The following is a 15,513-nucleotide window of genomic DNA, read 5'->3' as shown; positions in this document are numbered from 1 at the left end:
AAGAGTGTCACAATCATGTGTGGGATATAAGATGGGGAAAGACAGCCCCTGCCACCTATGAGACCGTCTTGGTAACCAGGGAAGAGATGGCACAGATTCCCCCCGAGTACAGAGACTTAAGACAAGTGTTTGATGAAAAGGAAGCAGATGAACTCCCTTCTCACCGGGCAACGGACTGTGCTATTGAATTAATCCCCGGGCAGAAGTTGCTGAAGGGGAAACTCTACTCCATGAGCCCGGGGGAGCAAGTGGAGCTGCCGAAGTTCATTGATAAGAATTTGGAAAGAGGCTTTATTAGGCCCGTGAACTCTCCCCACACCGCTCCAGTATTGTTCCACAAGAAAAAGGATGGGGGATTGAGACTGTGCACCGATTACAGGGGGAACAATGCGGTATCGATATCTAATGCCTACCCCTTCCTCCTCATCGAAGACTTTCTGGGAATAGTGGCCCAGGGAAAATCTTTTCTAAGCTGGACTTGCGAGATGCTTACTTTAGAGTAAGGATAAAGGAGGGGGATGAATGGAAAATAGTGTTCAACACCCCGTTGGGGCAGTACGAGTACTTGGTGATGCCTTTCGGATTACAAGGGGCTCCTGGGGTTTTCATGAATTTGATCAATGAAGTTCTTCACAAGCACCTTTACAAAGGGTTGGTGGTTTACCTAGATGATGTGTTATTGTATTCACAAGACTATGATTCTCACATGAAATTGGTGAAGGAAGTATTGAAAACCCTGCACGCCAACTAGCTACCTGTCAAACTGTCTAAATGTGAGTTTCATAAGAAGGAGCTGGACTTTCTGGGATATCAAGTATCTGGCCAGGAGTTGGGGGATGGACCCCACCAAGGTCCGAGCTGTAGTGGAATGGGAAGCCCCCAGAACCAGGCAGCAATTGCAATCGTTCCTAGGGTTCACTAATTTTTACTGACCCTTCATAAAGAACTTTGCGCAGATTTCACTACCGTTAACAGACTTACTGAGGACAAAGGGGAAGGGATCCCAAGGGACAAAGCCTAGCACTAAACTGGCCTGGACATGAGAGTGCCAGGAAGCTTTTGAGAACTTCAAACAGTTGTTCACATCTGAGCCAGTCCTGAGCCACCCCGATGAAAATCATAAATTTGTGGTAAAAGTGCATGCCAGTGATGTTGCAATGGGGGGAGTAATTTTCAGGAAGATGAGGAGGGGAAATTGCACCCCTGTGCTTATGTGTCTAAAAAGTTTTCTGAGGTGGAACGCCACTGGGTGGTCTGGGATAAAGAGGCGGCTGCCATCAAATTAGCATTGTGCACCTGGAGACATTGGCTGGAGGAGGCTAAAATGCCCTTTGAAGTATGGACTGATCACAAAAATTTGGAAGCGTTACACACCCCTTGCAAATTGGGCGCCAAGCAGTTGTGGTGGGTGTTTTTCTCCCAATTCAATTTTGTACTCAAACACCTTCCTGGCAAATCAAACTTCTTGGCGGACACCCTCTTGTGCCTCCCCCAATATGACAGTCAAAAAGAGGAGGTGGTAGACACTATGTTCTCGCCCACTCAGCTGGGAGGGGCTGCTGTTACTAGGCAGCAGGCTAAAGCCAAAGCGGTGCACTCTGACCTCACAGAGTGGGAGGAAAGTGAAAGCTGAAGTGAAAAAGGAGGGGGAGGAGATGCCCAGAGATGAACTGGAGAAGGGAGAACATGGAGGCTGGTAAAGACAAGGGAAATTGTACATTCCTGCCAGCTTGAAAAGGGAGGTCTCAAAGAATTGTCATGATGCCAAATTGGCCAGACATTTTGGATACCTAAAAATGTTGCATCTAGTGCAGCGGCAATTTTGGTGGCCTAAAATAAGGCGTGATGTGTCGCAGTATGTTTCCACTTGCCAAATGTGCTTAATGGGGAAGAAGAGGGGAGGGAAGCCTCCCAGCTTGTTGCAGCCCCTTGAAACCCCAGCTCGGCTGTGGGCCACAATATCCATGGATTTCATTACGGACCTCCCCCACTCCAAAGGGAAAACCATAATTTTGGTGGTGGTGGATTTATTTTCAAAACAAGCCCACTTCATACCGTGTTCCAAGTTACCCATGGACAAAAAGCTGGCCACTTACTTTATGCAGCATGTGGTGCAGTTACATTCTTTCCCTGATAAGATAATATCAGACTGAGGATCACAGTTCATGGCCAAATTCTGGAAGGAGATGATGCAAGTAGTGGGGATAGAACAGGGATTAAGTTTGGCCTATCGTCGTGAGACTGATGGACAAGCTGAAAGGGTTAATCAGGTGTTGGAGCAATTTTTAAGGTGTTACATTAATTACCAGCCGATTGATTGGATTGACTTTTTGGTTTTTGCAGAATATTGTTACAATAACAGTATCCATAGCTCCACGGGAACATTCCCCTTTAAAATCACCCAGGGGTTCGAAGGCAAAGCAATGCCCTTTATAAGTGACCCAACCCCAACCAAAGGGGCAGGGGGCTGACTGAATGGTGGACAAAGCTAACCGAAAAATGGGAGGTGATTAAGCAAACATTGGACTCAGCCAAAGAGGATTATAAGAAAGCTGATCAAAAGTGCTCCCCCTGGGAACTAAAAGTGGAGGATAAGGTCTACGTTTCTACAAAAAATCTGTGGGGGAAGCAACCGAGTAAAAAGCTAGGGTGGAAATATTTGGGGCCATTTCAGGTCATCAGAGTGATAAATGAAGTGACTGTGGAGCTTAAATAGCCAAAGAACTTAAAACATGTCCACCCCGTATTCCATTCCAGCCTCTTGAAGAAAGCACCGCTACCCCATGTGTAGCACTCGGCCCCCTGCATCGTAGACAGCCAACCTCATCACGAAGTGGAGGCTATCTTGGACTCTAAACTGAAACGTGGAGAGCTGTATTACTTAATTCAATGGACTTATTTTAACAAGAGTAATATAGAATGGGTCAAGTCTTCTGATGTTAACGCTCCTAGGTTGGTACGCCAGTTTCACAGGAAGTACCCAGAGAAGCCAAGGGCTGGATAATTCTTTGGGGAGGGCAGAATGTCAGATATGCCTTCAGTATATCTGCCATGCTTCAGGTGTATTGTGATGTAGTATTGTGATAGATTGCCTCTGAGTCCGTGCAGAGTGGAACCAGAGGTCTGTTGCTTTATTTATGAGGACGTTTATTTATGAGGACGTTTTGCAGGTGTCCTGCCACTTTAACATTTTTTCTGATTGTGATTTAAGGAACACCTTGAGTTACACTGTGCACACGCCATTGAGCAAGCGGCCATTGCGCATAGAAACTTTTGTGTGACTTACCTTGATTGGTCTCTGTAAGAATACTTTGAGATGTAATCGATGCAGAGGAGTTAGCTGTGTTAGTCTGTAGTAGCAAAATCAAAAAGAGTCCAGTAGCACCTTTAAGACTAACCAACTTTATTGTAGTATAAGCTTTCGAGAATCACAGTTCTCTTCGTCAGATGCAGCTTTGTCAGATGCAGCTTTATTGTAGCTTATGCTACAATAAAGTTGGTTAGACTTAAAGGTGCTACTGGACTCTTTTTGATTTTGAGATGTAATGGTTGTGTTACTTTCTTTACTGTTTTGTTAATAAAATGTATATTATTTCCACAGTTGTAACTGCCAGGAAGAAGGGGATACCAGAAACGGGATTCCTCGCTAGCAAACCCGTTGCAGTTACTACTCATTGGAACATGGGATAATTAAATCCTTGCAAGCTTTTAGCTGCTATGAACATACTTTTGGTTTGTCACTCATCAAGTCTAATCGTTGATGTTCAAAGTATTGCAAGCTTGTAGCTGCCTTGGATACGGTTCTCGGTTTATTTCCTACCGAGTTTGTACTTTCTATATTGCTCTGTGGTATATGGGGGTTCAGTTGTTGTTTTGTGAGCTTTTGCACTTCAATTTGAATATGTTGTAGCACTTTTGCATTTTGTAAATCTTGTATATTGTATGATGTCGCTACCTCGTTCCTGTACTGCACTTCCTATGAACTGTGTGTAGCCAGCCTTACAACCACTTAGAATTTCTGTTGTAACTTTATGATAAAAAAGAATCTTTGAATATATTAGATATAGTATAGCTTTAATCGCTTTAGTAAGTTGGTCATGGTTACAAATTTGTCTGTTGGTTACATCTTTCCGTGACTCTCTCTATTTTGGCTTTGTTACTAACTGCTTATCTTCCAGCAAGTTGTTTTGGTTACGAGTTCCTGCCGAAGCCTGAGAACCTGACCTTAGACTTAACACAGAGACTGAGAGCCAAGCTACAAGTGACGCCTTACACAGGTTGGACACTTGTCAGCTTCCCTCAAGTTTTGATGGGAAATGTAGGCGTCCTGGTTTTACAGCTTGGCTCTCCATTACAGCTGCAAGACCAGGATGCCTACATTTCCCATCAAAACTTGAGGGAAGCTGACAAGTGTCCGACCTGTGTCAGGCATCACTTGTAGCTTGGCTCTGAGCTGAGCTCTTTCCTCCCCCTCCCTTCTTCCCAGGCGATGCGCGCCAAAACTACTAAAGGCCTCTCCTTCCCACTGGAGGGGGGGTGGAGACACTGACCTATAATTGAGCCTGTTTTACTATCTTTAGGCATTCCAGTCAATTCCCATTGTTACAGCTTCTTGATATTGGTATCTGTCCTTAATAAAACATCTTTAACTCATACACCGGAGAGATGTAGTGAAGTGTTTGGGGAAGTATCTGGCAAGACCTGACACTAGTATTCTTTGGAGGTCTCCCATTCAATTACTAACCAAGGCCTATCCTGCTTAGCTTCCAAGGCCTGAGGAGATTAGGCTTGCCTTGGCTATCCAGTTAGTCAAGTTAATAATTAGGCATGCAAAAAGAAAATTTGAGGAGCAGATTGTTAAAAACATCAAGACAAACAAACATTTCTTTAAATATATCCAGAGTAGGAAACCAACCAGAGAAGCAGTTGGGCCTTTGGATGACCAAAAAATAAAAGCACTGCTAAAGATGGGGAGATGGCAGAGAAACTCCATGAATTCTTTGTGAATTCTCCATTAATTCACTGTGAAAAGTAGGGCACATATCCATGCCACAGCCACAATTTTCAGGAAGGGAGTCTGAAGAACGGAGTCAAATTGAGGTGATGAGAGATGAAGTTTTAGACCTATAGAGAAAACTAAAAACCAGTATATCTCCAGGTCCTGATGGAATACACCTGAGACTTCTTAAGGAACTCAGATGTGAGACTGTTGATCTACTAACCTGTATTTGAAACTTATCACTAAAATCAGCCACTGTACCAGAAGACTGAGTAGCAAATGTTACACCGATTTTTAAAAAAGGGTTCAGGAGGTAACCAGGAAATTACAGGCCTGTTAGTCTAACATCTGTCCCAAATTAATATCAACTGTTATCAAAGACAAAATTATTAGACACATAGAAGAATAAAGCTTGCTGAGGGGAAATCAGCATGGCTTCTGCAAAGGCAAGTGGTGCCTCACCAATCTTTTGGAGTTCTTTGAGAAAGTGAACAAGCATGTTGATAAGGGCAACCTAGCAGACATTATTTACTTGGACTTTAAAAAAGCTTTTGATAAGGTTCCTCACCAAAGACTCTTCGACAAGCTTAATAGTCATGGAATAAGATTGGTGAAATGACAGGAAGCAAAAAGTAGGAATAAATGGACAGTACTTGCAATGGAGGGAAGTAAGCACTGGGGTCCCATGAGGATTGCTATTGGGACTGGTGCTCTATAATTTGTTCATAAATGATCTCAAATTGGGGATGAACAATGTAGTGGTCAAGTTTTCAGATGACCCAGAAATAGTCAGGATGTGAAAAACCAAAGCCAACTGTGAAGTGCTCCAGGAAGATCTCCACAAAAAAATTCTGACTTCAACAAAAAATCCCAACTTCAAATATATGCCAATTTAGGTTGAAAAGGAAAGAGACTTCAGGACAGCTCAATGAAAGTGTCAACTATGTTTGCTGTAGCAGTGAAAAAGGCAAACTCTATGCTAGGGATTATTAGGAAAGGGATTGAAAATAAAACAGCCATTATTGTAATGCCCCTATATACATGTATGGTGTGGCCTCATTTAGAATACTGTGTGTGTGAGGCCAACCAAGATGATGGGGGATGGGGTTGGAACAGCTTTCTTATGAGGAAAGGCTGAAGAGTCTGAGACTTTTCAGTTTAGAAAAGAAACAACTAAGGGGGGGGGGCAGGGGACATGATAGAGGTTTATAAAATTGTCCATGAGGTGGAGAAGGTGGACAGAGAGGACTTCTCCGTGTCCCATAATATTAGAACTCGAGGTCATCTACTGAAGCTGATGGGCAGTAGATTCAGGACAGAGAAAGGAGATGCTTCTTTACATGAGTGATTAAAATGTGGAATTAATTGCCAGAAGATGCAGTGATGGCCATAGGCACAGACAGCTTTAAAGGGGGATTAGACAGATTCATGGATAATAGGTCTATCAGTGGCTATCAGCCATCGTGACTAAAGGAAACTTGCACATGCGGAGGCAGTGAATCTCTGAATACCAGCGCCAGGAGGCAACTTCAGGCAAAGGCCTCAGCCTCTATGGCCTGTTGTTGGCTTTCATAGCAACTGATATGCTACTGTATGAGACAGGATGCTGGACTGGATGGACCACTGGTCTGATCCAGCAGAGCTTTTCTTATGTTATTATGTTTGCAATATTTCCTATGAACACCGTGCTGTTGAATGGAAATTGGTACACGTTTCAGCCACACTTTTGCTTTTCAAGTTCAAACACCAGCTTGATCCACAAGGGCAGCAAAAAGATATATGAAGAACACAACACTGTGTCTCCATTGAACAATCAGATGTCACACTGAAACTGTATGAACTTTTACCACATAATTTTTTGCCTGCAATTTGAGCTGCTCCACCCATTTTTAATGGAATGGGTAGGATAAGAAAGATGTGAATGCTTTGTAATGCGATATATAAAATTAGGAATTTCTAACATGGTGCTTTTCTAGGAAATACATTTTTATAATTAATGAGACACCAGCTATAAATTATTATATTTAAAAAAACCAAAGTCTATGAAGAGTACCAGCTTTGTACCTGGCAGAATTGTCACAGAAGTAATCCATGCTACTGTGGCCCTGATAGCTATGAGGCATCCTGTCCAGAGAACCCTGAAAGGTTCAGATTCAGGTATATTCCATCCAGAAATAAAATGGATTTCAGCCAATAAAAAATGAGACAGTGTAAATGCTTCAGCGAAGATGTTAATGGATAGTGGACTAGAGAGATCAGCAAGACCTTTAGAGTGCCGTTTTCCAAAGATGGTGTTAACCACAGAAAATAATGATAAGGACTTGGCAACAGTTCAGATACTAACAAGACACCATATTCTGTAAATGTAAAGTTTATTTTGCTTTCCAGATACTGACTATTTTTTTCATGGTACCTTACACAGCATATCCTTTATGTACGTACGTACGTACGTACGTATGTACGTACACACACACACACACACACACACACACAGACAAAATGAATGTGGAGGGGAAATATCAGATTCCAAATTTACATGTAAATGTAGAAGATAAATTTAAAAAGTGCTTTAATTAGTGGGTTACGATAAAGTGTTCACTAGCAACATATCATATTATCAGATGTTAGGTACATAACTGGAAACTACTTCCAGTGTGAGTTTAAATAATGGAAATTGTATCAATTTCTATATTACAAAAGAGTCCTTTAAATATTAACATCATATAGGATGCAATCTATTGCATAGGTTATGCTATGAAATTATACATAAAAATGAGGCTGTACAGCTAGCCAGCTATAATAACATCCTTTGACGTTACTCCCAAGGTGTCCCAGTTGCTGGCTTTAACATTCGGGAATGGGTGTTCCACTGTGACGCCGTAATGGATAGGCAAGCGATCTCCTATTCTAAATTCTCCCCATGGTTTAAAATTTTCAAGAAGGACCATGTTAGAGCACCCTATTTGGACAATATCCTTCCTCACAATCTCAGAACAGCCCTTACCTCAATTCGGTTCCAAACTATGCCCACAGCATTGCTAGCTGGGCGCTATGCCAAAACACCTCAAGCCCTCCGCTACTGTATTTGTGGTGCTCACATTGTGGAGGATTTATCACATTACCTACTATCCTGCCCACTTTTATGCAGAGCCAAGGAATAAATTCCTAGAAGAGTTTTTAATGAGTTTAAACTCCTCTTCAGACTCTGAGAAGTTGTTTTTTCTCCTGTCTGACACTGCTGCATTTGTCTCATAGAGTCTCTCTGTTCGCCTTAGCAGCCAAGAAAATCCGGGCTAGAGTTGTGTCCAGAGACAGCAATGGTTTTATCTGACTGGCATTTTCTGCCTAGATCATTTTAATTTTTTTAATATTTGTACATATGTTTACATGCTAGAGTGTTTTATATGTTATATCTGTATGATTGTAATGGCCTTTGGCCACAAACAATACATTTATCATTCATTCATATCATATTATCAGATGTTAGGTACATAACTGGAAACTACTTCCAATGTGAGTTTAAATAATGGAAGTTGTATCAATTTCTATATTACAAAAGAGTCCTTTAAATATTAAATATAATTTAATATTTAATATTTAAATATTATCATATAGGAGATGCTTTCCTAGACAGAACAATCTTCATTTTCTTCTAGTGCAGCCAGAGACACACAGGCCCAGTTCATATGCACTAAAATATCACATACAACATCATCTCTTGTCCACAGAAATATGTGTCAATCTGATCATGTGGTTTCTCCATGGTGATTTACATGTGTAGGAGGGACTTTTTACCCTTATATATTACTTCCTCCAAATGGCTGCAGCCACAGGATCATATAAAGTAAGGGATTTTACCAGGTATGAATTGGACAGATCTCACTGTCCTGCCTGGGACTACTATTATTACTAACCCATAATCCAGCATCTAGATTTCAAGAAAATACCATTTGAATCATTCTACAAAATACTGGTTGAGAGACTTTGTAGGGTCTTAAGTCTGTTGAGAAAATTTGAAAGAAAGAAAATTAAATAATACTTTCATAACCATGAGCTTTTTATTTAGTTCTTTAGAACATTTAACAGCCTTCATATATGCTGCCTCAGCAATCCTGAAAAGTATTGTATTGTAGGTTGGAGATAATATTAAGATATGGTGACTTGCTTCAACCACCTTATCAGCTCATGGCTGAGGGATTATTGTATTTATTCAGAAATACATAATTAGTAACCCACAAGTTAAATCATAACATCATCAAAGAGTTTAAGGGGCAGGTTTCTTTCAGGTGTTTAAAGTGTTTCAGTTTGGAGGGCATGTAACTTGGAATCTTCTACTGATTCAACTTGATTACATTTACATTTAAAAGACAACCAGAAAAGAACATACCAGAAAAGAACATACCAGAAATGGTTGTGGCTGGTTACTATAAAGAGGAGGGAAATTGAATATGTATTTTGCGACTGTGGATAGAAACCTTCATGATTGGAACAGGGGAAAAGATACTGCTCTGAAAGACAAGCACTCTGCACAAATATCATACTCAGTTTGAGAGCATTTATTTGAAGGAACAAACTTTCAGCATAAAAATAGCGAAGGCAGCTATATAATTTATTAATAAATAGAGCTTGAAGGACCTTTGGGGACACTGAGGGACAGTGAGAAAGAGCTGTTTCCTCCCATAGCATTTGCCCTTATACACAGAACCCAACTCATCCCTACACCTCAGTGCTACCACAAACATCTCTATACAGAGAACCTCCTCGTCTACAAAGACAGTTCCAAAAAGAGCTTATTTGTCTCTTTCTCATCCTCAACCAAATGGACTTGGGGTCCATTAACACGCCAACAGCCTCCTCCTAGTACTACAGATATACACACAGAGAGAGAAAACGGAAGGGGAAGTCATATCGGTGCTCATGGACCACCAAAACTCTTTGCTCTTTTGTCTGCTGGCAGTGCTGCCCTAAAAAAATTCTGTAGGGCTTGAGTGAACAGGAATTTTTGCCCAACGCTTTTGCCTAGGCATGTTATTGCTAGCCTGACATCTGAGGATGAAAACCTAGTCTACATTTTTATCTCAGAGCTCATGTCTTTCTCCCTTCTCCTTTTTATCTTACAAAAACACTGTGAGGTAAGATAGGCTGAGAAAGAGTGACTGGCCCCCAGTGAGTTTCATGGCTGAGCAGGGATTTGAACCTGGGTCTTCCTGAACCCAGTTCATCACTGAGGTGTGATGAAAAAGGTTTGTTCACTAGAGATGGGCACGAACTGGGAAAAATCCAAACCATGTGGTTTGGCACATTTCATGAACCATGAACTTTCACAAACTTGCCCCGGTTTGTGAACTGGTTTGTTTGGTTCGTGAAAACATCACTTTCAGGGCAGCAGAAGGTCTGCAGAATAGGGGTTTGCACTTCTGGTTTCCCCCTTTTAAATACCTGCTGCTTTTCAGCTGATGGGAGGGGGATCCCCCATCAGCTGAAAAAAAGTGCCATCTTGAAAGCAGCAATACTTTTCTTGCGTGACAAGAAAAGTGTTACTGCTTTCAAACTCCCGCTGCTTTTTTCAGGGGCATCCTCCTGGCAACTGAGGTCCTTTTCACACGGAGACTTTAAAACCCTGGGAGGGGCATCCTCCTGGCAACTGAGGTCCTTTTCACATGGAGACTTTAAAGCGTTTCAATATCAGTTCTGCTTCCCATGTTTGCAGGAGTTTGCTTATTCTCTGCTGGCTTTAATAGGCAGGAAAGGGTTAAATGGCTGGTTTTCCCCTTCCTCCTTTGGGGTATGCACACTCTCTTTTTTTTTTTTCAAAAGCAAGAAAGGGTTGTAATGTTGTAACATTGTAAAATTGCAGCATTGTAATGTTACTGCACATTCTTCCTGGCTTTATAAGCCAGGAAAGGATTCAATGGCTCCTTTTCCCTCCCTCCCAGGCATGTTTCAGGCTTTGAAAAAGAGGAAAAAAACCAAGCGTTTTGCACACCCTTTGGAAACAAAGTAGCAGGGAAGCTGGGAGGGGATGAAGCAGCAGCTTCCCTGCCACTTTGTTTCCAAAGGACTGTGCAAAACGCTTGTTTTTTTCCCTCTTTTTCAAAGCCTGAAACATGCCTGGGAGGGAGGGAAAAGGAGCCATTTAATCCTTTCCTGGCTTTTAAAGCCAGGAGGAATGTGCAGTAATATTACAATGTTGCAACATTACAACATTACAACCCTTTCTTGCCTTTGAAAAAAAAAGAGAGTGTGTGCATACCCCAAAGGAGGAAGGGAAAGACCAGCTAGAGGTGAACACCTCTACTGCAGAAAGCCCATCTCCGGTTGCCTAGGAAATTGATTGATAGTGCCAGGCTGTCTGCAGTGATGAAACGAAAAATGAACCAGCCTAACGTTTGTCGTGGTTTGTCAGAAATGGGCTCTGATGAACCCCCAGTTCACAAACCACAAACCGGTCCTGTTTGTGATGAACTTTGGTCTATATTTCGGTTCGTGCCCATCTCTATTGTTCACACATTTGCTGTCCTTTTCAGGCATTTTCTTCCAGGGCAGATAATGTGTCTTAAAACTGCTTTAGAAAGACTTATTTTTATACTGAATCTCTACAACTGAGGTCTTTAGCGGTGCAGAGGAAGACAGACATGAGTTGCTTCTACAAAGCAAATAATCAATCAAAAAGGATGTGTCATTTTAATGCATACAGAGTCTGGCCTTCAAAATGCTTTACAGACTCGAGTTTTAACAGCAGCAGCTTTAAGTCACAAGCAATTTTCCCATGAAAAGGATCTGCTACCACTTGCTGCAGTTTTTATAAGAAAAGCTCTTGACACTTACCTTGTAACATAAAGAACAATATGGTTATTTCTTTTTTACGGAGGAAAAGAGTCTCAACAAATTGTGTCCTTGTGGAACTGCTTATTTCATTCACAGTCATGTACCTGTTTTTATCAATAAACTTGCAACATCGTTAGTTATCATGTAAAAACAAAATCACCTGTAGTGCAACTGTGGTGTTCTTTGCAGGGTGTTTCCCCACCAGTCCTTGTTCTTTCCGTTTCTTGAATTTCCTAAAGTAGTCCTGTATCAGGAAGGTGGCATAGAACTTCCCCACGGTTACCTCATCATCTGAATGAACAGACCAGACAGATCTCTCCCAAGTCAGCAATATTTCATCAATACTTTATATAAACTCTTATCCAGTTCAGGAAAAAGAAACTTAATAGGTGCTATCACCAGTAGGATTTTTGTTTCTAATGAAACTGCCAAAATCTAGCATAAAGCCATTTTTAGCATGCAGTTGAGGCTTAAACAACAGAAGCAGACGTGAGCTACTTCTTAAGAAAGGAAAATATTTTCTACTAAGGTTCAAAGAGTATTTCAGAATGACAGTATTTTCATGAAATTTGAAATGCTGATTTTAATCAGATTTTGAATGGGTATGTTATATCAGAAGGGTTTTTTTAATGCTCTTTCAAGTGACCTCATTACAACACATTATATCAATTTATGTATCACATTATTTCTATCTGCCTTATTCAACTAGCATATCATGTTTCCATCTTTCCAAATACCCAATAAGGTTTACTCATATAAGATAAACTACAAGTGATGCTGGGAATTCTGTGAATCAGATTTCATGTTGCTTTTTAAAAAAATGCAGATACATGAGCACTGATTTGGATCATGGGGAGGGGAGTTTAAAACCTTCCTCTACGCCATTTTCCCAGCCTGAAATTGCTCCATGCAATTGCTAGTTGGGCTGTTGTGGCAAACATACTGGTGCTGAAAGGCCGTCTTTCACCAGTAATACTTTCTGACTGCATCTTTGAAATGGGATAACTTTTACATTCATTATCAAGTATTGAACTTGTGTTTTTAGAGGTGATGAAGACAAAGTGATGGGACATTTTTAATGGTTGTACTACATTTCTCTTCATTAGCATTTCCTTTGTCCTATCCTGTTTTATTTTCAGAAAACAGGAAAGAGATAATTAATTTGCTGGATTTTTTTTTGCAATGTTAGTTTCAATTACCTATGCCCATCACTGATACATATTATATTTGGAGAGATTTCACAAATGTTTTACGTTATCTGACATCACAAGGAATTCCACTAAAGACTGTATTAAATAATAAATGTCAGGAACAATACATTCTGAAGTGGATTATATTCCTGACTGAAATAATAGCAGGGTAAATAGAGAAGGACTGTATTTGATTTAGTATTTTATTTTAGATGTCATTTGCATGATGAAATGATCATTCACAAAACAAAACAAGATATATAAACATATTTGATTGAAAGGTGCTTGGTTGGGAGCTCAGTCTGTTCCATGCCATCTCTTAATAGCACCATTATGCCTGCCCTGGCCATGTGACAAATAATTTATCAAAAGGCATTGGGGTCCATAAACTTCCACTGACTACAATCCAAGTTTGGGGTTGGGGTCCTAACACCTGTGGATCAGGTCTTAAGAACAAAAATATACTTTGTATTTCTACCACAGTTATTTACAGTGCAATCCTAAATAGAGTTACTCCAGTCTAAGCTCATTGATTTCAGTTTAGTGTGGTGGTTAAGAGTGTGGGACTCTAATCTGGAGAACCGGGTTTGATTCCCCACTCCTCCACTTGAAGCCAGCTGGATGACCTTGGGTCAGTCACAGCTTCTAGGAACTCTCTCAGCCCCACCCACCTCACAGGGTGTTTGTTGTGAGGATAATAATAGCATACTTTGTAAACTGCTCTGAGTGGGTGTTAAGTCATCCTGAAGGTTAGTATATAAATTAAATGATATTATTCAATAGGCTTAGACTGGCGTAACTCTGTTTAGAATTGCACAGTTAATTTTTTGAAATCAAAGGCTAATTCTTTTTGTTGAAAATACATATGAGTGAGTTTGTCTTTTGAGTAACTGGGCAACTGAAAGCTCCTTTGTGTTACCCAATGTGCTCCTCTGTGCGCACAAAACTTTAATGTGAACAGGGTTCTTCATGTGTTTAGCGTCCGAATTCTGTCTCTAGACAATGGAAACTTGTGTTCACATAATGGTCAGAATTCAAAAGGGACAAAAGAATGTGAAGAGTGCATCCACACAGCTCTTCCTTGTCTATAAAAACGTATTCGATGGTTGGTGTTATAGCTTTGCTGTAATAAAAATAAGGAAAAGACTTATCTGTGAACACAGTTCTGATATGTTTTAGGCTGGAAACCATAGCTTGGCTATTTAGAGTCAAGGTGGATGCTAAGATCATTATTTCCTGCAATATGACCATGATCAAGTCCCAGCCCCTGTTCAAAAAGCTTTCCCCATCCTTGTTATTATTTCCTCTAAAATACAAGAATAGCACCGAAAAGGAAATAATATATAACATGATTTTTGGAAAACAAACAAAGAGGATGAAATGAAATATGTTCTAAGAGACAGACAAAGTTGCTTACACTGGCCCTTAAGCTGACTTCTGCACCAGTAAATGTAGATGCACACACAATTTCACAACTTTTTGTAATTTTCTGATTCATAATTAAATAGCTGTGTGTGTTAAAGTAACTTATACACTCACTGCATATTTTATGGACTGTCCAATCTATTTTTAACTAAGTTTAAGTAAGACAGACATATGTGAAGGAAAGCAGCTAAGCAGAGGTGATCATACATTAAACAGGGTTGAAAACAACATTAAAGGGAAAGTCAAGGGAACATATTCAGCAAAACAAAGTTTGGAAGAAGACAGAGGACATTAGATAAACTTCAATAGGCTTTGAAGGATAAAGGATGGGGAATTTAGAGGAAACCTTGTAGTAAAAAAAAAGAACATGGACTTTAGTGGCTTCTCTGTCCTGTTTTCATTTAATATTGGCAACATTAATTCATTCTAAACTATACTTTACTTTTTGAAGTGATTTGACATTGTAAATCACAAATCTATTTCCAATTATTACTGAATCAAGTAAGTGACTTTTTGGAAGCTAGTAATTTATCATGTTAGTATCAATTATTTCTTAATTAAATCTAATTATCACTCTGAAACAAATATTTGGCTTGTTATTATTTTTATATTGCTGTTTTAAAATATTTATACTGTACTTATGGTGATTTTAAATTGTGTAAAATTTTTAGAGTCTATGCATGTAATCCACTCTGAGCCTGCCAGTGTGGGAAGGGTGGACTACAAACTGAAAATAAATAAATAAATAAATTGTTCTTAGCTATGAAATTTGATTTGTTCGGATCCAGTTTGGGAAATGTGGTACATAACTAAATGTGTGAAAGAATGGCGGGGGCAGGTGCGGGGGAGGAGGATGAAATGTGGCCAATTCAAGGACTTTTATGCTGATTTTGGACTTTTTATTAGATACTGAAGATTAAAGAATATTTCACTTATGATGTTACTTAAATTGTGTTTTGCATATTTTGTGTTTTGAGTAAAATGTCATGTTTCAATTAGTACCAGCATGCATATTTTTTCTATATGCCAACTATTTTATATTCCAATCTCAATAGATAATGTTCATTCCCT

The 15,513-nt window shown here is 40.0% G+C and overlaps 1 protein-coding gene across 3 annotated transcripts in view; it reads right to left on the bottom strand.

Moving 5' to 3' along the window:
- CACNA1D (calcium voltage-gated channel subunit alpha1 D) overlaps window positions 1–15,513 on the bottom strand; it is a 365,621-nt gene that overhangs the window by 59,848 nt on the left and 290,260 nt on the right. For all 3 annotated transcript variants that reach the window (XM_054975338.1, XM_054975339.1, XM_054975340.1), the window contains one exon: window positions 11,988–12,118. In XM_054975338.1, coding sequence (XP_054831313.1) covers window positions 11,988–12,118 — 131 coding nt within the window. The remainder of the gene's footprint in view (window positions 1–11,987; window positions 12,119–15,513) is intronic.

The sequence above is a fragment of the Eublepharis macularius genome, chromosome 4, assembly GCF_028583425.1.
Source record: "Eublepharis macularius isolate TG4126 chromosome 4, MPM_Emac_v1.0, whole genome shotgun sequence".
NCBI lineage: Eukaryota > Metazoa > Chordata > Lepidosauria > Squamata > Eublepharidae > Eublepharis > Eublepharis macularius.
This window is presented reverse-complemented; position numbering and strand designations above follow the sequence as displayed.